General features: G+C 40.0%; 1 protein-coding gene across 1 annotated transcript in view; it reads left to right on the top strand.

Annotated features, from left to right (window-relative positions):
* The window catches only part of CFAP54 (cilia and flagella associated protein 54), a 138820-nt gene that overhangs the window by 52026 nt on the left and 60381 nt on the right, over positions 1-26413 (top strand). The window contains 8 exon segments of the mRNA XM_032221166.1: positions 2240-2467; positions 6476-6612; positions 8749-8946; positions 10212-10369; positions 14692-14919; positions 22268-22491; positions 22583-22715; positions 23610-23694. Of these exon segments, the coding sequence (XP_032077057.1) occupies positions 2240-2467; positions 6476-6612; positions 8749-8946; positions 10212-10369; positions 14692-14919; positions 22268-22491; positions 22583-22715; positions 23610-23694 (1391 nt within the window).

Here is a 26413-nt window from a genome sequence, read left to right as displayed (position 1 = left end):
AATTTGATGTAATGTGTAAATTGGTGGACCCAAGTTGTAGTCCTCCCAGAGGTACAGAAACTTGTAAGTTAGGGATGGTGGTGTCTTTAGGACATTACTGTCCATCAACCATAGACTGTGAAACCCAAATGCATCTGATCTTAGGTGAGTTCCATTTTTCCCACCAAAAACAACCCTGTAAATTTTTCTCATTGCCTTCAACTTTGTGATTCCAGACTCTAACCGTAAGCTTCTTGCTCGCATATTCTGTTGATTTCAGATTGAACTTTATTTCCTCTTATTCTTCATCAGTGGTGGAGTTTATGCTTGGATAGCAATTATATTAAAAGGATGTCCAAGAAATCTAATTGATATTATTGGACCCTGGTTGAATTATATGCAAGTACTATCTGTGCTACTGGTAATCCTTGACTTACAATTGTAATGTCCATTACGGTCATAAGACATGATGGTCGTAGAGTCGGTCATTACATGACTGATCTAATTTTATGACCTTTTTTGCAGCCCTCATTAAGTGAACGCAATGATCTTTAAAATGAACCAATTGATCGCCATTTACCAAAAAATGGAAGTAAATGCCATTTTTGGCAAAAATGTCATAAAGTATCCCATGTGACTGTGGGACATTACAAACAGCTGTAAATTTGGTCTGGTTTCCAGGTGCCCAAAATACAGTTCACATGATTGTGAACTTCAGAACCACTTCATAAATACCCCTGCAGAGTTATGTTGTAACTTTGAACAGTCACTAAGTGACCCATCGCAATTTGAGGACTACTTATATATATATTTCCTGACTGTGAAAGCAATACTCTTCCTTCTTTGTTTTCCATGTTCTGTATTGTTAACATATGATTTTTCTGTTGAAATCCCAGTGCATTATGATTCTCTAATGTTAGTAAGTTCATTTCATCTTTCACTGTTGAGCCTGTCCGTATTCATGTTTTACATTCCACATTCCCACTGTAGTTCTGTCTTGGCAGCTTGGATTTTCTTTTCCTTCATGGCAACAGCTGAAACTAAGTGTCTCAAAGGATTTAACTTAGTTGCTTTATAAACATCATTAGTTGCCCTAAAGATTCTCAGCTCTTTCTCAGTAGCAGATTAAGTGCCACCAAGCCTGAAGAGGCCATCACTTAGCACTATATTATTAATCAGTTTATCTTGTCTATCCATGTGGGTTTTGCTTACTACTCCATTTTCCAACCAATTTTGAAATGATGTTTTTGCTGTTGTCACTAAAGTCATCATCAACATTCAGCATTTTCCTTATCACTGTTATCTGATATAGGTACCTGTTGGTTTTAGTTGGACACATGAGATAACCTTCATGGCTTAGGTTCCCCTTTTGGGAGTATATATTTTGGCATATATTCCTGGAATTCCTAGCTATCAGGAACTCCAACCTGCAGCCCCATTGCCGTAAGGCAGCATATCAGGACTTGAGAGAGTATATGTGTATGTTAAATTTTGTGTGTGTGCCTATACCTTTGAATCAATATTGACTCCTGGTGATTGCCTGAACAAGTCCCTACAATTTTCTTGATGAGGTTTCAGCAGTGGTTTGCCATTGCTTGCTTCCCAGGACTCCGTGAGAGTGATTGGCTCAAGGTGACCCAGCTGGATTCATGCCTAAAACAGAAATAGAAGTCATAGACGATTGGTTTCTAGCCTGGTACCTTAACCACTATACCAAAGTGGCTATTTACATATAGAAAATAATAGAAAATTATTTAGTATTGGAAATAATAGGAAAGAGTGGAGTAATGTTAATCTGTTAGATATCTGTTAGTTATGGAGACTTTGCTAATTCTATATGAAAAGCAAAAGGTAAGCTAAGTCAGCTTAACAGAAACTACTGCTTTAACTACTGCCCTTGTGCCTTGAACAAATTGTTAACTAGAAACTTCATAATCTTCATGATGAGGACTTTATAAAGATGTGTCTCCCTAGATCTGGTCTGGGGAACAAGCTGGTCCCTCTTCTAAAAGTTGTTCATTTCTTCTCTATATGCATTCTTTAGATTAAATTAATGAAATTTAATTTATTAATGTGATGAAACTTGTTTCTTTGTAGATGTAGAAATCTACAAAGAAGTAAGTTTCAAAGAAATATATCCATGTCCATATCCATATCCATATCTATATCATCAGGAATGTAATTGTTTCTATAGTCTTAAAATATGTTTTCTCCTGTGATGGCTTATCATTCAAGGTGTTGTCCCTATGATTTTATTTAGGAAACAAATAGAAGAAAAAAGGAAAATTGCTTTTGAAATTCTGATAATTAAGCTAAATATATGTTCTGATATCTACATAAGACGAAGAAGATATCGTCGGCTATATAATGAAGAAATGCCATGGCGAGCTCAGCTTAATATTTACCTGGCAATTGTTCACTTTAATTTGTTAAAAAAGCGGACACAGGAGCTCCTTACTATTGAAAATTTTATACAAAGTCCAGACAGGTAAAAAGTGAAAAGAATAACTAACTGATTTAACTGTGTCAGCCTCTTATTTCAAAAAATGTGTTTTACATATATTCTAAATTCTCGTGTTGCTAGCTTATTTAAAATATCTAGGACCGATATCAAACCAGGATACCAAAGATATCAAAGGAAGTGCCAAGACCAAAACAAACATAATTTTTATTTAAATTGTTCTCATTAATTATTTCCAATGCTAAGAATTTTTCTCCATTGGCTCAGTCAATCCAAATGACTGGAATGATCTTCTGAATCTGATTCACAAAGGAATTGCTTTCATTGGGTAACCTTTATAACTTACAGCCTCTCTCACTTCTTCCATCCCCAGTTTGCAAATTTTTAGTATTTCTACATAAATATGGCGTAAAGTGATATGTTATCCACATAAGACTTAAAACTAGATAAATGAAATTAGTCAAAAACATTATACTTTTTCATTTATTTCATTGAAGAAAATGATCCAAAACAATATATTTGTGTGTGACAAAAATATGTGAACTTCCAGGCATATCAGTTCATTTGAAGGCTAAATTATAGTCACTTGTTTCAATCAGTGGATTTAATCAACTGTGAGCATGGGAGATCCTGCCTTATTTAAACAACAGATTTCTAAGTATTCACCTCCTTCATAACACAGGAATTTTGTCCCAAGCAAAAGAGATTTCTAAGGACCTTTGAAAAACAATTTTTGATGCTCACTAGGAACTAGAAAAGGTTGCAAAGCTATTTGCATAGAGATTGGCCACTACTAGTCCACTGTCAGGTAGATTGTACACAGCATCAGAGTTATTTCCTCAGGAATGATTGACAAACTAAGTTCACATGAGGAACAAGCCATGTAAAAGTCTAGGACAGGGGTATTAAACTCATGGCCCGTGGGCCGGATGCGTCACGTGATGGTCACGCCCACCCCACAGTTTAGCGAAGGGGAAAAAAATGATATGTCACATGATAACGTGACACCGCAAGTTTGACACCCTGCTGTAGGAAGTCTCAAAGAAGCCCAGGGTAATTTCTAAGAAACTAAAGGCAATACACAGAGAACTTTGAATCCATAGAGAAGAGCCATTTGGAAATACTTGAGCTATGGAAGCAAATTCCCATCCACTCTGGATATCACATCCTGTATTGTTCTTTGCTGAAGCCATATTTTAGATTTACATTTGAAGGAGGTGTGTGGCATTCCTGATCATTAAGGCAAAAATTTTCAGAACAAAAACCTTGAAGCAATAAGAGAAAGACCTTGTGAAGCAACTCTTCAGCCTTTGCATAAAATAACAGGTTTTATTATTAGCACGGCTATAGTTTTGATGATTTTGATGTTGTGAAACTAGATTGTATTCATGAAAGTTTCAATAGAATCTGATATTTCAATGAGAGCAACAATAAATTCACCTAAAACTGGAATTCTTAGAGAATTTCTCCATAGGTTCTGTCCAGCTTTCAGCCAATGCCCTAGTGTTTCCAGTGGTTGTCTGATGGCTTGAGTATTGGCAGATTATATTATTTGTGTAATGATGGCACCATGAAAATGAATCAGTTATTGAAAATTAGTAATTTGTAATATTTGTGTAATAACATCATGCAAATGATATAAATGTCCTTGACATGATTTGCTTTTCAATTTAAAAGAAATTTGTGACTAATGTCAGTCTCTCTTGATTAGTCCATGAAAATGAGAGTCAATTATAACTTAATTAAAATGATACAAATTATTTATGCAACCTTTTCTGTACTGACCTTTGATTAAAATGAATTATTACCAGTACTACAACTGCTATTATATCCTTTGTAACAAACAAACACAGATTTTTCTATATATAGTAAATTGATAGAATGTCAATTCAAATTTGAAATTTTCTTGCTTTAAATACTAGAAAATATTCATTTATTAAATATTAGAAAACTTTCATTTAAATTATTTAATAAGATCTGGTTGCATTCACCTGGCTGTTAAAAGATGCAGTTCAGAATATTAACTTCTGATATGAATAAAGAAAAAGAAAGAATGTTAACCAATATAGTCCAGGCTCATCCTATTGTTGCCACACTATAGACAGGATTGTTAACATGTCTTTAGATTGGGGTGTCAAACTCATCCCATAACGACAATGTGACGCTGCGAGTTTGACACCTGTTCTTTAGATGAAGTATTTAGATGAAGTATTCTGCATCAAGGGTGAATAGTAATAGTAGTAGTAGTAATAATAATAATAATAATAATAATAAAAAAAAATAATTTCCAAGGGGATCCACTTTTACCACTACTGTTCAACATTGCATTAATTCCACAGACAATAATCCTACGAAACACAAAACTGGGATACCAAATCGGAAGCCAACTTGGCAAGATAAACCATCTACTATACATGGATGACTTAAAGATGTATGCGGAAAGCCCCACTGAACTTAAATCAATACTCAACACAGTTCAACTGTTCAGCAGTGACATCAAAATGAACTTTGGGCTTGAAAAAAGTGCTATATTATCCATGTGGCAAGGAAAAATGGAAAAAACAGAAGGAATAGAACTGGGAAATGGAAATATAGTGAAAGCATTAGCAAAGGATGATGGTTACAAGTACCTAGGCATATTGGAAGCAGATAACTTCTTGAATGGAAAAGTCAGAGTCAACGCAAAAGGAATACATCAGGAGGGTCTGCAAAATAAATCAAAGCTGAATGCTGGAAACATAATTAAATAATTAAATACATGAGCAGTTCCAATGATAAGCTACTCAGCTGGAATCATCAACTGGACTCTGACTGAACTGGAAAATTTGGACCGGAAAACACGCAAACGTTTGAATATGTACCATGCTTTACATCCACAAAGTGACATTGGCAGGTTGTACTTGCCAAGAAAAATGTGGGGGGTAGGCGGCTATTGCAAATCCATCAAACTGTAGAAGAAGAAAAATTAAGTTTATAGGATTACGTGAACCATAGTACAGAAAAATTGCTGCAGGTTGTGAAAATGGAGAACAGCATAAAAACAACAGAAGCAAAGGCAGAATATAAGGAAAAACAGCTGGATGACAGATTAAATAGATGGAAAACCAAAGCTTTGCATGGAGAGCACTTGAAAAACATTGAAGAAAAATGTGATGACAACTTGACATGAGCATGGCTTAAAATGGGAACTATCAAGAAAGAAACGGAAGGTTTAATACTGGCTGCTCAAGAACAAGCACTATAAACTAATGTCATGAAAGTGAAGATACAAAAATCCATTGACAACCCAAACTGCCGACTTTGCAATAACAAAGTTGAAACTGTTTCACGTTTAATATGTGAATGAAGCAAAATTGCACAAACTGATTACAAAGCTAGACATGACCGAGTTGCTAAATTAATCCACTGGTCATTTTGTTGAAAATATGATTTACCTGTATCCAGAAAGTCATGGGAACATAGAGTGGAAAAAGTGATCGAAAATGATAAGGTGGGACGTTCGAATACAAACAGATCGTCATTTGGAGCACAACATGCCAGATATCATAGTTGTAGAGGGCGGAAGTGTACAGTTTATTGATATCGCTGTTCCTGGAGATGCCAGAGTCGAAGAAAAAGAACTAGAAAAAATAATGAAATATCGCAACTTGGCCATTGAAACTACACGACTATGGATGAAGCATGTAACAGTGGTACCCATTGTCATCGGGGCACTTGGCACCATGTACAAGAATTTTACAAGATACATCAATAAATTGCAGCTTCCTGCAATAACACCAACGGAACTGCAAAAAAACTGCTACTCAGAACATCATATATTTTAAGAAGGTACTTGGTTGATACCTAGGACGCTGGCAGCAAACTGTATCAATCATTAGCATCAGTCACTGGTATTTGTGATGCATTTTTGAATGTTCAGTTGGTTGAGTTTCATGTTTAATGAATACAATATAAATAATAATAATAATGTTGCAATATTGCTACATTTCAATTATTAAGCATGTACTTGTGTTTGTGTATGTTTTTGTTTTGCAGTTATAATGATCTGAACCCTGAAATATTCTCATTAAGCAATTCAGGCACAATCATGATAGCGCCAGAGGAAGAAATCATAGATTTTAAACATCTGTCTTTTAAAAGAACATTTTCAGGAAAAGTCAGTCGAAAACCTGGTAATACTATAGATAATAAAATGTGAATTTTCAACTATTGTGTTTTATGCAGTTATTTACTAAAATACATTAAGATATCTACAGTAATCCTTTTAGATCCTTGGTTCCAGCATTTTAAGACAAGGACCAATAAAATTGATATTGTTGGATGATGACTTTTAGAATGATTAAAAAAAATTTTTTTTTTTGAGTGGCTATGTTTAGAGGCTACGTTTGAGTCAATCGAACACATAATCCATTAACGCTGAATGTAATCACTGAATTCTAATTTTGGAAGTGTCTGAAAATGTGCTCTAAATCTGATTTTTCAGTATGCATAGATAATTATACCATTTCACTATGTTGCTATAGCTGACTTTCTGATTCCTTAAAGAACATTTCTAGTGTGCATGTTTTTTGTTTCATAGCCAATGTCTTAATTCAATCTATTATTATGTAAAGTCTGACCATACATTTATACATTTTATCTTCTGTAGTTTTACTTGTATTTTGTATATTTGTTCCTGGGTTCTTTGTTCTAGATGTGCATTACATTTTGAATCATCATTCTATTTTCTTCCTCTTTTCTCTCACTTTCTTTTCTATTTTGCTACCTTTTCTGCTTCTGGGATTTTAATGGCTTTCGGTTGTTGATTCTTTCCAATTATCTGCCTTGGACTCACTATAGAAACTTTGCTGTTTCTGTCTCTCCAGTAGTTATTTTATTCTAGATGGCCATTTGATCTGAATCTGCATTACCACAAACAAGGCTCTTGTTAGGCAGGTAATAGATAACAGTATTGCATCTTAAAAACCATAGTTATTATAGTCAAATCTTTAAAATGAGAATTGATTTCGTGACTATTTAATATCTCAGAAAGATTTCCATAACTCCTTAAATAGTAGCTGTGCTGTTTTTAGAATTAGTCTTTTTTAAGTTTTATATATTTAAAAGATCTCATATATCCCTATGGGATAGGTAAAGATGTTTTTCCCCTTCTCACTCATTTATTCTATTTCAATATTCTTTTTTCCTAGATTGAACATTTATTTTTCATTCTTCCATTTCTTCTGCCTGGTCCAACGTATTTTCAAACTCAGTATCTGTAAATATTTGTATGTATTGTTAATACAACTAGTCTTACAGTAAATTTCACATTGTTGACTTCTCTTTCAAAAGCATTATAACTATGTTCATTGAACATATTTGAAACTTAAATTTGTTGTTGCCTAGAACAGCTTCCATTATAAGTCTAATTAAGAAAACAGGGTACTTTTTAAGAGTCTATCTGTGTTGGTTTCCTAATCTGGGGAGTCTGTGATTTACAGCATTCTATTATGTGGGTTTGGTATTGTTTAGCTGAATTAGGTAGATGTCAAATATTATTTTCTCTTTGGAAGCTGAGAGAGTCACATGGCTTAGCATAAATCAGGCCTCGTTGATCGTCAACTTCAAAAAATGCTTGATGATTTCCTCAGAGCTTCTATACATTCCAGGGCAAACATCTTATTATTCATTCTAGAGAATATAACTTACATGGATCTATTGTGATTTTGTTTATTACTTTAGGTGTAATTTGGGTGTAGACAATTACACTGTTAATACAGCAAGTCTTGAAGTTACATTTCAAAAAAATCATTGATTTAAAGGTACTTCTCTGGAACAAATACAGTTCATATTGAGGCATATTGATCTTGGCAACTGATTACCTAAAAAGAGTACTGCAATTCTTATTTAAATGTACTTTCCTCAGTTTTTATTTTTGAGTACTGCATATTTTTCCTTCTTGAGACATTTCAGAAATTCCCTGAATTAATGGAAATGGAAAAAAGATTTTATTATTTTTTTCCCTATATATCTTTAAACAGAATAGCCATTCCATATCATTTGACAGCAACAATATAATGTACCACCACTAATTCTTTTTGCACCATCAATCTTCTTTATTACTAGCAGCAGATAAGTAATCAAACACAGTAGCTCCTGACTAGCTATCAGAGAAACACTGAAAAATATTTCTTCAGATTTTTTTCTAGTTTGATCTTTTGTTAGGTTGAGAGCAGTTATACATTTCTGGAGAAATACTTTCCCTGAATATTCTGCTGCCAACAGCTCATCTGCAATGAATATAACCTTCCTTGCTCTTCTTTGCTCAGACACCCCTGATTTTACTTCCCCTGCCTTCGACAATGGGCTTTCATTGCCTGCTTCTAGCCCTACATTACAAAGCATTTCTTCAGGCACTGTTTCCAGCTCAAGCATACTTGACCACAATAATTGTCTCTCCCCTGAAATTGATGTCATGAGTGAATCCACTGAACTGACCCAACTCTCAACTTCAGGCCAAGATTCAGGTGGGTTGCCACATGCATGTCGGGTACTTGACAATTTTTGGATTGATCATATCCTCACAAATTAGGGATCTACTTTCAGAAAAGTACAACTGATTATTAACTCACAGCTAAACTTTCACTACATATTGCCAAGTGCTCTATCTGTGGACCTTGAAAAAATTATAAGTCTCACATGGATACAGCAAAGTTTATGGATGGATAAAATATCAAAATCAGAGTAGTTGGAATGGTAACTTTTATGTAAAGCAAGACAATGTGCAAACTGAGGAACTTTAAAAGGAAGAATAATCTCATAGCAACTGGTAAGGAAAGCAATTGGTTTTCCTTGTTAACATGGATTTGAGATAGCAGTTATAAACATTATAAAAGAAAGTTAATAATTTTCCTACTGTGTTTTCCTGAAAATAAGACAGGTTCTTATTTTATTTTGACCCTTGAAATAAGTGCTTGGCCTTATTTTGGGGAGGTCTTATTATTTTTGAGGTACAGGAGGCAGCAAGCATGGTCATCTCATGGCTACTGCTGCGTTCCAATATTTTCAGGGACGGCTTATTTTTTTGGGAGGGCATATTTTAGTTCATACGTTCCAAAGCCCAATTGGGCTTATTATCCGGGGAGGTCTTATCATGTGGACCAGTCAGCTAAAAGGTTTGTTATATCTGCCCTGCCGTGCTTATTTATTTTATTTATTTTTATTGAATCAAGTAACCAAAGAAATGTAACATGCACTATAGCAAGGGTCCCCAACACCTGGTCTGTGGACTGGCACTGGACTGCGGCATGCCAGAAACTGGTCTGTGCAAACAGGCAAAGCCTCATCCACAGGATGCAGGTAGCACGTGAAACCATGCCCCCTCCGGTCCCTTTAAAAACATCTCCCATGGAACCCATCCCTGATGCCCAAAAGGTTGGGGGATGCTGCACTGTAGCATTTGATATATATTTTTTCTGGAAAACAAAGAGAGGAACATATTCTCCAAGTGACTAACTCAGATTGTACCAAGAACCGTCTTTCACTGATTAAAACATATTGATTGGAGATGTGGGTGTGATGCTTATTTACTTGAAATCCTACCTTACAATTGATTTAGGTATATATAGAATATTCTATGGCATTTTCCTTTATCTTTGAAAAAATATTATTTTAATAAACTAGCAAACTAAGACTCTAGATTTTGTTTTCTTAATAAGAGGCTTAGAACAGTTTTTACAATTTGTGAATTGCTTTAGTTAAACTCAATGATTTTTGTTTGTTTTTATTTTAGAACCCATTTCTCCTGATCGTAGTTCTAAATTGAGTGATAGAGACACTCCTCGGCCACTTCAAGGTTATAGTTCTCTTAAGGAACGTGAAAAAACAACTTGTTATTCTGCTGTGCTGGAACATTTCACGAAAATATTCCTATATTTTAGAAGAGCTGTGGTAATGTTAACTATATTTACAATTTTAATAAACATATCTCTTCTGATTTTGTTGAGCAAATAACGTTATCATCTTTGGCAAGAATATATTTACCAATTTCTAGTTTCTTGCTGCATTGTTGTTCTGTTTTTGAAGATAAGAACTCTAAGAAAAAGATGTAGGATAATTTAAAACTATTTTTAGTTCATTCCCTCTCTTTTTCCAGTGATTCATGGAAGTCATTACTTGTCAGGTGCAATCTGTATTCATCTCCATACGTGCTCTTTTATTTCAGAGCAAGAGGGAGCTGCATTATTATTAAAATAATCTGATTTTTTTCCAGGGCTGGAGATACAAGCCTATGAGAGCAATCTGAAATGGCTAGGTTGAAAATTAGCCTCTTTGGTGTCAATTGAGCTATACTGGAAAGACAATGGCTACTTCCAGTTTGAGAAATTCATTGCTTTGAGAAATTCACTTGGACGTGACACCAAAAAAATAATAATGAAGTGGTATTTATCACAAGAAGAAACTTATTGCAGCAATGGAAAATTTGTCAATGGTTAATGATTGAATTATAACAGCCAAATCTGTGTCAACTGCGTCAAACTATCACAGTTGTCCAAGTCTACATCCAACAATTAATGCAGCAGAGTTTGCAGTAGAAGTTTTCTAAGCTAGCATCAGAAAACTTTGAAGCAAGTGCTCAAAAAGAATATTATTTAGATCCATGGGTTTTTACATAGGTGATTTTAATGCAAAGGTTGGCAGTCAAGCTGAAACTTGATTTACTAAAAGTTTTGGACTTGGGGAGAGAAATGATTATTTGCATCAGTTTTCTTTGCATTAATTTTGCCATAAAATTGATTTTGAATCATGAATTTTACATTTGGATCTTATCAAATAGATTGCACCATAACAAGATCAATTATGTCCTGTGCAGCCATCAACAGTGCGTTTCAGTTGTTGCTGTCAAGACTATTTTGTGCCCATTGTAGTTCATATTACGAATTGTTGGCAGCTAAAGTCAGAGTTAACTTATGCGACATCAAAAGGACAGCACCATCCCAAAAGTTTGATATCACCCAAATACCTTCCATGTATGCAGCTGGGATTAAAAATATATTTGAACTGCTGGACACTGCTGAGAATATGCCCAATGCACTGTGGCAAAAAAAAAAATCAACCATCATTGAAGCAGCAATTGAACATATGCTAAAATAAAAGCCAGAGAAAAAGCACAATTGGTTTTCATATGAAGCCATCAGAATAGGTGAGTGAAGAAAGGCAGCCAAAACAACAGGCAGACATTAGGGAGCAGAGAATTAATGTAAATTTCCAAAAAGCAACAAGGAAAAATAACAAATTTTACTGGGACCAATGTTGCAAGCAGCTAGATGAGGACTGCATGAAGGGCCACACCAGAATACTTTGGTGCAAGTCAAAAAGGATTCATACGAATGTAAGCCGCCCTGAGTCCCCTCAGGGAAAAGGGCGGCCTATAAATCCCAATAAATTACAAATACATCATTTACTGCTCATAAAAGCATCTTCAAAAACAAACAAGGTAAAGATGTGTCTAACCAACAAGGTTTCAACAACAGATGGTGAGAATATAACAGAAGAACTGTATGCTAGCAACAAAGAGGCCAAGTTTCCTCTGAATGATAAGGAAAAGGAAGCAGAAATAGAACCTGACATCATTCAGGAAGAAGTCATGTGGGCATTGAGCCATCTGTCAAACAAGAAAGTCCCAGGTCTTGATTCCATCCCCATATAATTGCTATGACCTGTATCACCCACAAGCATCATATTTTTGTGCTGGAAAATTAGGGAAACAAACACATGGCCACAGGATTCCAGTGGCAAAAATGATGACTCCAAGAATAGTTCCAATTTTTGCCCTCATCCTCACACTAGCAACCTGCCCAGAGTCACTTCAACAGTGAGATTGAAAGCATACAAATAAATAAATAATAAATAATGTGAATTCCAATTAATTTATATAATATCTGGTGCTGACTATCAAAAGAAAATAACCAGATGTTTAAGCTTGCTTCAGAAGAGGTCATAATGCTGAGGGCCATATTGCAAATCTACACTGGAGCACTGAAAAATTTCAGGAATATCAAAGAACGTCTACCTCTGCTTTATTGACTACAAGAAAGCTTTCAACTGAAAGCTATGGAGAGCCCTAGAAGACCTGTGGCTGGCAACACATCTGCCACGTTGTTGTAGTCACTGAAAAAAATCAGGTAGCCACTGTGCAAACACATATGGAGACACTGATTGGTTTGAGAGGTAGAAAGATATGTGGCAAAGCTGCATTTGTTCACCTTTCTTTTTCAACTTGTATCCCAATATGATTTTGAGGAAACTGGAACTTGAAGAATCAAAAATAAAGATAATCCATTGGAAGAAGAAACATAAACAATCTTCGATAAGTTCATAACACAACTTTTAGCAACCAAAGAAGGATTGAAAGATCTGATCAAATGGATTAAAGAAGAAAGTTAGAAATTTGTCCACTTCTTGAATACCAAAAAGACCAAGTTTATGACAACTACAAAGAATGGAAATGTCAAAATAACAATTGATGGTGAAGACATCGAAGGCATGGAAGAACTCACTTTCCTAGAATTGCAGATTAATCAAAGTAGTAAATGCAGTCAAGAAATAAAGTATTTAATTGCACTGGGTTGTACAGTAATCAAGAGTATGAATTCAGTATGGCAAAGCAAGGATACGAATTTAACAACAAATGGAGTTTAGTAATAGGAAATGTAGGAAATAATGCTGTAGCTAAATTAAGTTGAATGGAATTTGCTTTTTTCTGTAAGAGTTTCTTTTTTTAAAAAAAAAAACTTAAATACAACGTGGAACAATTTGTGAACAACTGGAGTAGCTATTTTTAAACAGTTCTCTTTCCCGACACAGATAAATAAATAAAAGAGAGCAGAGTTAAAAAATAATACAACATTATATGTTCTTAGAAGTTCTTAAATGGTCACAAATACTAATTGATCTACTGGTTGTTAGTTGTACAAGAATCAGCAGACAGCTGAAATAATTTCTAACTAGCTGATTGCAAAAGAAATCGAGAACTCTGATTTACATTTAACACAAAGTTATAGTTTGATGTTGATATAGCATGGTATGCTATGCACTCAATATGGATTAATATTAAAGCCACCAATCATTGTTGTTCAATAAATCATAGTTTTAAGAAAAAACTTGACTTTATAATAGCAATAGCACTTAGACTTATATACTGCTTCACAATGCTCTTACAGTCCTCTCTAAGCAATTTACAGAGTCAGCATATTGCCCTCAGCAACCTGGGTCCTCATTTTACCCACCTTGGAAGGATGGAAGGCTGAGTCAACCTTGACCCTGGTGAGATTCAAACTGCCAAACTGCTGATAATCGGCAGTCAGCAGAAGTAGCCTGCAGTACGGCATTCTAATCACTGTGCCACCACGGCTCTTATATAATAACAATAGCTTATCTAATAATATGTTTACTCAGTCATAACTGTTAGAGGAGGCTAAACCATACAGAAAAAGGAATAATAGTCATAATTCAGATTAGAAATTCATGATGGTTTAGGGCATTCATTCCAATATTATAGTTTATTCATAGACACAGGTGATTTAATTTAATATCTAAAAGCTTTTATGGTAAGCTGCTAAGCTTTCTATAATAAGTATTAGGTGCAAATTAATTCAGAAAAATTGCTCCTAAACTGTGGCACTAGATACATATTAAAAGAGATGAGAAACATGGTTATTTCATTAAGCTGTGCGGGCACAGATTCTACACCTATTCCTCTACTGATTGATTGGTTCTATTTAGGCTTTGAATGTTTTGATTGCCAATATAGTGATGGTTGCATTTCAGTGTATGCTTTTTTATTGTAACTAATTTTTAATTGTCATTGTGGTATTGCTTTTGTGAACTTGTTTTATCTATATTAGCCCAAATGATGAATTTGTAGACTTACAATTGTAGGTGGTTCAGTTATAGATTGGTTGACTGGAATGGGAAACAAACAAACAAACAAACAAATAAATAAATAACTTACATAAACAAATATCTTGCTCAGTATTTCTTTAGATCTCTGTCCTAGGTAGTTCTAGCAAAACAGTTATAATCTATGTGAAATATATTCCAACTAGTATCTTAAGAAAGTGAAATAGTTTATTCAGTAGAGTTCTTACATATGAACACACTTAAGTTTGAAGTTCTTTATAAATGAAAATATTATTTATAGTTACTATTTAAATCACTGTGATGTGTCCAACTCCCACTCATTAATTGTGCATTTGATAAATATAATTCAGGTTCTTGCCCATCGGGGTCGCCACTGGACATTGCTTCAGAATGCCTGCCGAGAGCTTTGGAACTATACTAGGGAAATACAAATGATTATTAAGCATTCAGGATCTTTTCAAGCACCATTTCCTATTAACAAGGAGATTTTTCTTAAGACCATTTGGTTTCCATACTTTATGGCATCAGATGTATTGCTTGATATGATAGCTGAGCTTCAAGATAACAATTATGTTAAGGTAAATATATTTTTACTTCTGCAATTAACATAATGCATGTTTTTATATTTTGAAGTAACCGAACAAAGATTAGCAATGTTTAATTCATTTCAATTGTGTATATTTTTTCTGTGCCTTTACATTTAAAAATATTATTTAGAAATAAATAAATACTTTATGTGCAATATGATTAAACTGTTTTTCTTATTTACATCTCATTTCTCAAGAAAGGTAAATGTTTTGTGAAAATCTGATGCAGCAGTCTTCTTGTACTAGGTTTTGTTTATTTTGTATGCTCCCAGAAGGGAGGATTTTTAAAAAAAAACAAAGAAACAAACTAAGGTAACACCTAAGAAAATTTTGGGAGGATGGGAACATGGATTTGCAAGAATGCACTGAAAGACCGTTGGCTTACCTGAACGGTCGTTCTCGGGGCACTGCGAGGAGAGTCCAATGCTGGGTTAACACAGCCTATCTGCCCTTGGACTGAGTGATGTTTTTAGTTGACCACGCCTCCCTTTGCCTCTGCATGCTCAGTTCGAAAATGAAGGAAAACGTCCTGTAATCAGTTACAGTCAATACAGTCACATCGTTCAATAGAAATAAACACCCCGGGCGGGTTTGGACTCTCCTCGCAGTGCCCCGAGAACGACCGTTCAGGTAAGCCAACGGTTTTTCTCCAGTGCACTGCTCAGAGAGTCCAATGCTGGGACATGCCCAAGCTATTGAGTCCCAGGGTGGGGAAGCGCCGTAGCCTCTGGCATTTCAGCCACTCTTTGCAAAACTCTTCTGCCAAAAGAGGCTTCGGCTGAGGCAAAGGTGTCAATCTTACAGTTTTTGATAAAGGCCGTGGGGGAGGCCCATGTGGCCGCTCTACAAATGTCTAGAATAGAAGCCTGGGTTGCCCAGGCTGCAGATGCTGCTGCGCTCCTAGTGGAGTGTGCGGTGACCCGTCTCGGAGCTGTTTTGCCCTGGTGTTCATATGCCAGCTTGATGCAAGCGCGTAGGCAACGTCCCACTGTGTGAGAAGAGACCTTGTGGCCAAGGGACGCAGGGAGGAAGGAGACAAAGAACGCCTCTGAATGGCAGAAGTCTTTTGTCCTCTTTACATACGTGCGCACGGCTCGTCTCACGTCCAACTTGTGCCACTTACGCTCCTTAGGGTGAGAAGGATGGGGACAGAAATTGGGCAAAATAAGCTCTTGAATCCTGTGAAACAGAGAGTTAATTTTCGGAGTAAAGGACGGATCAAGCCTCAGAATTACTCTGTCTGGGTGAACTACGCACAGATCCTCCCTGACAGAAAGAGCTGCCAGCTCGGATACCCTGCGAGCGGATGTAATAGCCACCAGGAAGGCAGTTTTGATGGTAAGGTGGCGCAGACTGGTCTTTCTCAAAGGCTCAAATGGGGCTTTTGTCAGAGCCTTAAGCACAAATGTAAGGTCCCATTACGGATACCGGTGAACAGCTGAAGGGCTGATGTTCGCTGCTCCCTTGAGAAAACTCTTGATCTGAGGGAGCTGACTCAGCGAGCGAGAGGCGCCCTTTGCCAGGATGGTAGACAACGCTGCAACCTGGCGTCTGAGGGTGCTGACTGCAAGGCCCTTATCCAGACCCTCTTGCAAAAAGTCTAGGGTCTGAGGGATCGAGGCTGAGGAGGCCACTATGTTCTTAGTCTTGCACCATTGTGAGAAGGCGGCCCAGGTGGCATCATAGATTCTAGTCGTAGAGGGCTTCCTGGACGCTTGGATTGTTCGAATGACCTGGTCAGAGAATTTTTGCTTTCTCAGGAGCTCCCCCTCAAGTGCCAAACGGCTAGCTGCAGCCACTGGGGCTCCGGATGGGTGATGGCCCCCTGGCTGAGGGCAATCTTGTCCCGGGGGATCCTCCAAGGTCTTTGAACTGAGAGGCTGACCAGGTCTGCGTACCAGGGCATTCTGGGCCAGAAGGGAGCCACCAGAATGAGGTCTGCCTTTTCGGTCAGGAGTTTGTTCACCACTTGAGGGATGAGCGGAAGTGGAGGGAAGGCATACAGAAGTCCCTGAGGCCACACTGACCTCAGTGCATTTGTTCCTTCCGCCTGGGGCGAGTGGTAGCGACTGAAGAAGCGTGGGAGATGTGTGTTGTTGTGTGTGGCAAACAGGTCTACCTGTGGCTTGCCGAATCTCCTCACGATCTGCTGGAACAGGTCCGGGTGCAGGCGCCACTCCGAGTGGTCGATGCGTTGGCGACTCAGCCAGTCTGCCTCCCGGTTGCTTACGCCGGAGATATGATCTGCACTGAGAGAAGCCAGATGACGTTCCGCCCACCTGCCCAGAGCTTCCGCCTCGAGCATGAGGGCCTTTGAACGAGTGCCCCCTTGTCGGTTTATATGCGCTTTTGTCGCCACATTGTCTGTCATTAACAGTACATGAGCCCCTTGTACTAGAGCGGAGAACCTTCTCAGTGCGAGGCGAGCTGCCCTCAGTTCCAGCCAATTGATGCTGTGGGCTGCCTCCCTCTGAGTCCACTGGCCTTGGGCTAGGTGACCCTGACAGTGGGCGCCCCACCCCAGGAGACTGGCGTCCGTGGTGACAACTAGTCTTTCCGGCTCCTTGAACAAGCAGCCCTTCTTGACTGCCTTGGACCTTCACCATGCCAGAGATTGGATCACCTTTCGCGGGAGCCGAACACGCCTGTGTGAGTTGCTGATCTTGGCCCTCTGCATGGGTAACAGGAACCACTGCAGCTCCCTGGCGTGGAGACGAGCCCAGGGAACCACCCTCAGGCACGATATCATTATCCCCAGGAGCTGGGACAGCTGGATAATTGGTACCGACCTGGCAAGGCTGCAGTGTTTCACTCTGCATCTCAGGTTGGACAGCCGATCTGGAGAAAAGAATACCTGGCAGGAGGTGGAGTTGATGACTGCACCCAGGTGCTGTATACAGGTGAACGGCCGGAACTGGCTCTTCTCCATGTTGACAGAGAAGCCATGGTGCTGCAGGGTCTGCACAGTTAGAGAAACATCGTGGTGGGCCTGCTTGGAAGTGAGACAATGAATAATTATATTGTCCAAATAACATTCCAGACGAACCGGATGACTGCGGAGATGAGCCGCTAGCACTGCCAGAATTTTGGTGAATGTTCTGGGTGCAGATGATAGCCCGAAGGGAAGTGCCCTGTATTGGAAATGCTTCCCTTCCGAACAGAACCTCAGGAACCGCCTGTGGGCCACATGGATGGGGACATGCAGGTAGGCCTCTATCGCCTCTATCTCTAGGAGATGGCGGATTTCTGCTCTCATGCGCTCCCTCTTCTCTGGGTTCCTGGGGGTAGGACAGCGGAGAAACTTTCTCTGAGGAAAGGTTAGAAAGTCCAGGACAAGGCCCCTCCGAATGGTGTTGAGGACCCACTTGTCCGATGTTATCTCCTCCCACCTGTCGGCATACAGCCGCAGCCGACCCCCGATGGGAGGATCCCTGCGACTGTCACTTTCCTTTACGAAGGATCCGCAACTTGGGAGTCCTCCTGGACCCACAGCTGAGTTTCGACCACCACTTATCAGCTGTGACCAGGGGGGCATTTGCCCAGGTTCGCCTGGTGCGCCAGTTGCGGCCCTACCTGAACCGGGAGGCCCTCACAACAGTCACTCGAGCCCTCTCTGGGCTGGAATACTGCAATGTGCTCTACATGGGGCTGCCCTTGAAGAGCATCTGGCGACTTCAGCTAGTCCAAAATGCAGCCGCGCGAGTGATTGTGGGCACACCACGGTTCGCCCACATAACACCGATCCTCCGTGAGCTGCGTTGGCTACCTGTTGGTCTCCGGGTGCACTTCAAGGTCCTTCTTACCATCTATAAAGCGCTCCATGGTAGTGGATCTGGCTATTTGAGAGACCGCCTTCTGCCGATTACCTCCCTTTGTCCCATCAGATCGCATAGAGTAGGCCTCCTCCGAATCCCATCCGCCAGTCAGTGCCGACTGGCGACTAAGCGGAGGAGAGCCTTCTCAGTTGCAGCTCCGACGCTATGGAACAATCTCCCCGTGGAGATCCACACCCTCACCACCGTCCAGGCCTTCCGCACAGCCCTCAAGATCTGGCTATCCCGACAGGCCTGGGGATAAGATTCTACTCTCGCCCCTCCCGAATGTTGAATGAATGTTGGGTTTTTATTGCTAATTATTTTTATTCACATTTTCTTTTTGTGTTTTGTCCTGCACTCCCCTCCCTATTATTGTAAGCCGCCCTGAGTCCCCTCAGGGAAAAGGGCGGCCTATAAATGCTTAATAAAATGAAAAAAAAAATGAAAAAATGAAAAGGACGGGAGCTACCACTGTTGTTTCCTCCTCCTCGGAATGTTCTCCGAAAGGAAGACTGGGATTGGTTGGCACGAGCACCGAAGGGTCTGTCTTGGTGCCTATCCCCCCCTGCCTGAAAGGGTCTCTGGTAGGAGGAAGGGTGAGAGGATTGCCCTGTTTCCTGACTCCTGTAAGGTCTCTTACGAAAAGACCCCGCCCCTTTCCGGTCACCCCTCTTAAGGGTTGCAGGAAGTATCTTGCGTTTGTCTTTGGTTTCGGTGACAAACTTGTCCAGGGCCTCTCCAAACAGAAGGCCTCCCTTAAATGGGGCCAATGCCAGCTTCCACTTGGCTTTTATTTCGGCTTGCCAATGTCTAAGCCATAAGAGGCGGCGTGAAGTGATATTGGAAGCGAGAGCTCTGGATGAGAATTTGGCTGCTGTCAAGGTGGCATCCGCCGAATACTCGACAGCGGTAATAATTTTGGTTAGCTCATGGCGCCATCTAGACTTCCTGGGTGGTGGCCTAGCCCTGAGTTGGTGCAGCCAGAATAAGGTGGCCCTGATAAAGAAAGAGGCAGAGGTGGATGCCTTAATGGCCCAGGCAGATGCCATGTGTGTTTTCTGACACGCCTTTTCTGACCTCTTATCTTCTGCCTTTAGTCCCTCTAGGAGCTCAGCTGGCAGGTTTGAGTTGGAAGTTAGAGACACAAGTGGGGCATCTACTTCAGGGAATTTCAGGATATCCTCCATTTTCCCCTCCAGGGCATACAGTGCTCTGTCCCCCCCACTGGGGTTGGTTAGCGTGCCTGGCTGTAGCCACTGGCGCTGTATAGCGTCCATAAAGAGGTCAGGCACAGGGATAACCTCAGGAGTTTCTATTGTCTTTTTGAATAAGCCATGCTTGTGATCCCTGGATGTGGAAGCCTGAGAGGCCTCAGGCCTGGAAGTGGGGCCTAACTCTATAGCCGTCATGGCCTTGTGTAAGATTGATTTGAATAATGACGGCTTAAACAGGCCAGTGAATGCTGGTTTGTCAGGGGTAGAGTTTTCGTCTTCAGAAAGCACGAAAATTTCCCCTTCTTCCTGCTCAGAACTTGAAAGCCCAGAGTGAGATGGGCTGGAAGATGGAGAGGAGGATACAGGCTCCTTGGAAGTGGAGGCCTTAGGCTTGCGCTTTTCCTTTGGGGCCTTGCCCTTGCGAGAGCCCCTGTGCTTAATGCCTTCAGCTATCCCTTGGGAAATGGCTAAGGAAATTACCTCCCTCATTTCATCAGAAAGAGCACCCCCAAGAAGCTTCTGGAGACGGATCCCTGGACCTATAGTCATCCCCAGACAAGAATTCACTGTCCCCAGGGGATTGGGCCTCACGATCAGGGGAAGCTGACTCCCTGCTGCGATGGTCTGGGCTAGGTTCTGGCTGATGGGGCCTAGAAACCTCCCTGGGATCCACTGTGGCTCTTGGTGAAGACCTTTCAATTGAGCCCTTGTGCCCTTTGCCTTTTTTCACAGAGGGATCCAGCTTGCTGCGTTTGCTGGAGGGCCCTGCCTGTTCCCCTAAGGCCTCCCTGCATTCCTCTGCCATTTCAGGTCCCCACGAGGCCTGGAAGATAGCTGGAGCTGGGATGGGCACGTGCTGGCCGTTGAGGCTCAAATGCGCTCGCAGAATCTTCAGGAGGGAAGGGCCTCCTGGGGGTCGGATTCCTTCCTCCCACCGCCCTCGGTTCCCTGAGACTTATCTTCCTCTCAGGAGGGAGAGACTAGCTGGCTCCCCAGGCTAGTCCCCAGCCTCCTTGTGGCGTTCTGCGGTCGCTGAGGGCTGTCTGTGGCTTCGCTTGGGCTGCCTGGGCTCTCCGCTTCTCTGCTTTCTCCGAAGGCAAGGCTGGAGGAATCAGCTCTCCACACGAGCCGCGCGTTCTCCTTCTCCTCAACGCGCTTTGAAGCGATTCAAAATGGCGGTGGCTGCGCGCGCAGCCTCCTCCCGCTGTTTTTAGCCTGACAGCCCAAAAAGCGTGCGAAGGTTCCAACCGTCGCTGCTGTTGCCGGGCAGAATTGAGCAGCTGAATGGCCCCTAGTTAGAAGGCCTGCAGGCTCCCAAACCTCCGTTTGAGGGAATTTTTCTCTGGGGCTCAGCTGGGGAAGGTCTGCCACCGCCCCTGCCGCTCCTGCCGCTCGCCAGCCTCCGCTGGGCAAGGGATTACAGTCCCCTGGAGCGCTTGCGACCAGCAACTGCAGGGAAGCCCGGGTGCTCTCTTAAAGCGACACAAACCTCAAATCTTTGACAGTTCTTGCAACAGATATAATTTTCTCTAATATGAGAATCCAAATGTGGTCCAAAGTGGGAAACTTTCCAGCCTATCTGAACTTAGACTGGAGCTCTCCCAAAACAGTCCTAACGGGCGGACTGAGTTTTCGAACTGAGCATGCAGAGGCAAAGGAAGGCGTGGTTAACTAAAAACGTCACTCAGTCCAAGGGCAGATAGGCTGTGTTAACCCAGCATTAGACTCTCCGAGCAGTGCACTGGAGAATGCAATATTTGTGCAACTAGAAGTTCTGAATTTGTGCATTAGAATGTATGCCACTTCCTCTGTCTTTGTCTAGGAATCATTATAGTTGGAGGAATTAACTTGCTGAATTAAACAGTCTTGATAGATCTGCTCAACATGGGTTTCATGAAAAATATGAAACATCTTTCCTTGTTAATGCCATCTTAGGTATGGATATTACCTATCTGCTTCACTATACACAAGGACCAGGCTGTCTCTCTTGAGATGCTCATATTCTAGCATCCAGTATAATTAACATGGCGACGGTATTTGTTAAAGGGAGAGATCTATATCTTCAGAGAGGAGACTTATGTTAGTAAATATCAAAGACTAACAAAAAATATTGTTATGAGTTTGATATTAATGTAAATCAGAGACATATGCAATATTATTAAAAATTGAAATGGTTATGAACAATATGCTTGATACAATGTAAAGAAAATTTACGTAATTAGAAGTGCTAGTTGGATTTGTACTTGATTTATATGATGATTTGGCTGCAAAAATGAGATAGGATATTATGATCTCTCTTTAAATTTACAGATTATTGAGCCCAAGGGAAATTTTGGTGTTCCAAGCTGCATAGGAGGCATTACTATTGATGAAGGTGGTTCCAACCTTTCTTTTGAACATCCCCTTGACGATGTGAACATTATAGATTTCCACGGAATACGCCACTTCATTCTGCAAACTCTTGAGTTTCTGTTTCGTTTGAAGAAATGGGAATCACTAGTTTACATAGCTATGCAGTTTAACACAATTACACAGTAAGTCACACAAAGTGACTTTGGGAAAGAATTTTTTAAAAAAATTAAAATAACAATATTTATTTTAAAAAAATCATTTAACTTTTTCTAGTGAGAGATATACGGAGCAAATAACTCCTGTGTTGGTATTTGCCCAGAGACAGCTACAGGAAAAAAAACAACTCCGTGAATCAGATAATGCACAGTCTTGCTTAGAACAATTAATCATTAATACTGGAGACAAGGTAAAGTATTTTAGATGATAAAGAAAAAAACCTTGTAATTGAAATTTGGGTCAAAAGTTTTTAAAAATATAAGAATTTAATCTTTAGTTATGTATTGGACTGCCTAAAAAAAGATTTTGGGCAGATTAAAGTTCCTCGTAACTTAACAAAAATGGTATGTAATCTAAAGTTATTTTTCCTAGAGCAAATGGGTAGGTTTTAAATCTCATTTTCTAACAAGAAGATCCACCCTGACTGTCAGGCTGGTCAGTGAGTAAGGAGGGCAGGCTTAATAGGCATTCCATATGAGTCAACTTCTTTCTCTGCCATTTTTCATTATTTAATAAAACTTATTTCCCTGAACCTCAAATGTATTTTAAGAACAGAATTAGCTCACAGATATTTTTTTTTTCTTGACTGGGAAAAGCAGTCCTATCCTCCGTATCACTTGGTGGGGATAAAATGCTACGGTGCTAAGCAACAAGTTACCGATTACCAGTTTGGGACCATGCATATCTCCTTGATTTCCAGCTTGGTTAGATAGAGTGAAGAGAGCTGACACCATAGAGCAGCATGGCAATGATAGAATTGTGAGTTCTGATTAGTTGGGAAGTTCAGGTCAGATTACTATGTATGAGAGTTTGTAAGATTAAATTCTGAAAAGTCTTGTCCCAAGGGAATACTGTACTGGTGTTCATGCACATCCTGTTAATAAGAATGTCCTATTTTTTTGTTTAGTTTTTCTTGTGAAGATAATCCTTTCTAGATAATGAAAATTGGCTTTTATTATTTCTCTGATTTTTGAAAATGTAAATAATTTTCAGAGTCTAATTTTAAATGTTTAAGATTAGTCTATTTAACCTGGTCTCCTTAATTGAAAAGGCTGTTAACTGTATCAGAAAATACTCTCTTAAGGTATGCTGCAGAACCTTTGTTGCAAAAAACCTGTATGCTGCTACAAATTGGAAAGGACCAACTGTTGAACATTTTGATCATTTAGGTATGAAGATATGTTTAAAGATATATTCTTTAAAAGTTTCAGAGCTCTTTGGGATAATTAAATGTTTGTGTTCTTTTGGATTATTTTTATGGATGGATAAATTGTTTGTTTCAAGCATATGCAAGTTATATTTGTTGCATAGATTTGGTATATTAAGTAAAACATATTTATATATTATTTTATCCTTATAAGATACTTGTAAAACCAATATGTAGGTGTTCTATATTATAGCTATTGAGTTAACACTAACAAAAATGGATTCAGTCAGGTTGTTCTGGATTGTGTATAAACTAATAGCTTCAAATAATTCAACAAGAATAGTAAGATATATTAAAGAAAACACAACATATATTTACAGTTTAAGTATCACAATTAATATAACACTCCTACACTCAAGTCTTTCAGTTCAGTGAGGCTTTTATAAACTTCTGGAAGGTGTTGAGAGTAGAAGCTGTTATTGCCCTAATGGACAAATTATCCAGTTAAAGAGAGGGAAGAGGCAAGACAAGGATGGAAGTAGAGAATGGAGGTGTTTGATTATTCATTGAGTATGATTGGAACATTCCGTGAGCTAAGGGAGCAAATCAGTTTGGTGTGGGAAAACTGTTGTTTTCATACATCAGAAGAGCATGTGTTGTAGATATACTTCCTCTACAGTTAAATATAGCATTGATCTTTTGATAGAAATTGGGAATTCTGGGGAGATCTTGTCTAACAATTATACACAAGTTATCTGCCTCCCCCCCCCCAATGTCTTTAAAAAAAACCCCCAATTATACATTATTTCTACATTCCACTGGCACTAACTGAATATTCAACAGAATTATTCTTCATTTTATATTACTGGAAACATGTTACATCTGAGAGAAGCAACTAAGATACAGGATGTAGTATCATGCATGAAGCATCCACTCAGCCCAATAGATTCTTTTCCTGTTACATTTCCAAATTTGTTTCAGTGATCATTCCAAATCACTTAGACATTCTATTGAAGATTGATATTCCCTCCACATGATGCATTTACTCTTGCCACAAATTCCATCTCCAGACAAATTGACACTGACCATTGCTCTCAAGCTGATTTCATTTTCACCATCTGATCAATTGCAATAATTTTATCGTTTCTAGTGTGGATTTTGTCTGGATATATAATATTCTCCTAGTAGGTGGAGACATCATCCAGGCATGGGTATGACTCCGTCAGGATCCAGTCGGATGGGTCTACAAGCTTTAAAGGCACGCCCATGAAGCTCTTCCTCCCATCTTAGACTCAGTCGATCCTTGGATTAGCTTTGTCTGTGTTTCTCTCCTGTCTAATTAAGTCGTTCTTAATCTAACTTTCTTCAAAAAACTTCTAAATTTCTTTAATTGGCTTCTTTCTTCAAATTTAACTCATTTGGCTCTTTATTCGGCTGATTGGAGGCTCATAGCCTTCTGAGGGCTTCAACCCTCCTCTGTCTCATGCTTGCCATTGTGCAGAGATTCAGCAGCGAGCCTACCAGGTTTCCCTCAGGCTCTAACATTTTTTTGACATCGCTGCAGCTGCGCCGCTTGAAAAACCACAGGAGATCGTTGTAGCCGCACTGCCAGAGAAGCCACTGGAGCGTAGGGCATTTCGCACGCCACCGCTCGTGTTTGTCACCTCAGAGCAGCCCTTCGTTGGGTGAGCTGCCGAGGGACATAAATTCTTTCCGATCACCTTCTTCGCTCCGGTTAGCGATGTCGGCTTCTGGATTGACCATCAGGTGGCCATTTAATTAGCAAAATAGCCGACTTCTTGGTTCGCTCCCTCAGCCCTTCCTCAGGGCCCTATCTACTCTGGTGGCCATTTTGTTTTGGCAGGAAGCTGCGGCGACCATTTTAGGTGCTCTCCTCAACTGTGAGTAATGTCAATCAATGAGACCACTATTACACAGGGGGATAATCCACCTTCTCCAGCCATTATTTCTCTTTCAGTCCCTTCTGAGCATAGCAGCAAAAAAAGAGCCACTGCTTCTCAGCCACCTACAACCAAGCCTGCTAAGGTCCCTAAGACTGTTCCATCTCACGAGGCCCCAAATGTAACTACCCCTGCTTCAGACAGTGACAAGGCCTCAGATTCTGTCCTTTAAAGGCCACATCTAAGACCAAGCATTGCACTTTTCCTATCTCTGCACTACTGGTTTCTCCTCAAGTAATGATCAATCCTCCTGAAGAGCTCTCTACTGATACTGATGGGGATATCTCCACTCCTGCTTCCCCCTTGAACCCTGAGGATGGGATTGGCTTTCATGGGGAGTATGATTCCGAAGAGGATGGTAGTGTCACCCCGGATATAGATGTGGTTTCTCCATCCTCCAGACCTATTACTGTCAATCCTAATGATATGGCTGACATCATAGCAGCGGCTATTGAACGAGGGATTGCTGCAGGCCTTCAACATCGGGGCCTTGCTGCTACCACCCCTCAGTGTTCTAATAAGTCAAACAAGGGCCACTCCTCCCATTCTAAAGGGACTGCTGCTGGAAGTACTCCTCAGCCTTCTGCTGCTGAATCTGAGGAACAGGTAACCCATGATTCCGATCTTTTGGAAGATGAGGACTTGACTCCTGCCCCTTTGGCCTTAGTGGGTCTATTCAAACCTGCCCTGTTTCGCTCCCTCTTATTCAAGGCCAAAAAGGTCTCTGGCATTCCGGCCTCCAAACCATCCTCGACTACAGAGGTTGACAAGTCTGACCCC

Source organism: Thamnophis elegans, chromosome 7, assembly GCF_009769535.1.
Source record: "Thamnophis elegans isolate rThaEle1 chromosome 7, rThaEle1.pri, whole genome shotgun sequence".
NCBI classification, from domain to species: Eukaryota; Metazoa; Chordata; class Lepidosauria; order Squamata; family Colubridae; genus Thamnophis; species Thamnophis elegans.
The sequence above is the reverse complement of the archived record's forward strand: the minus strand, read 5'-3'. Positions and strand labels throughout refer to the sequence as shown.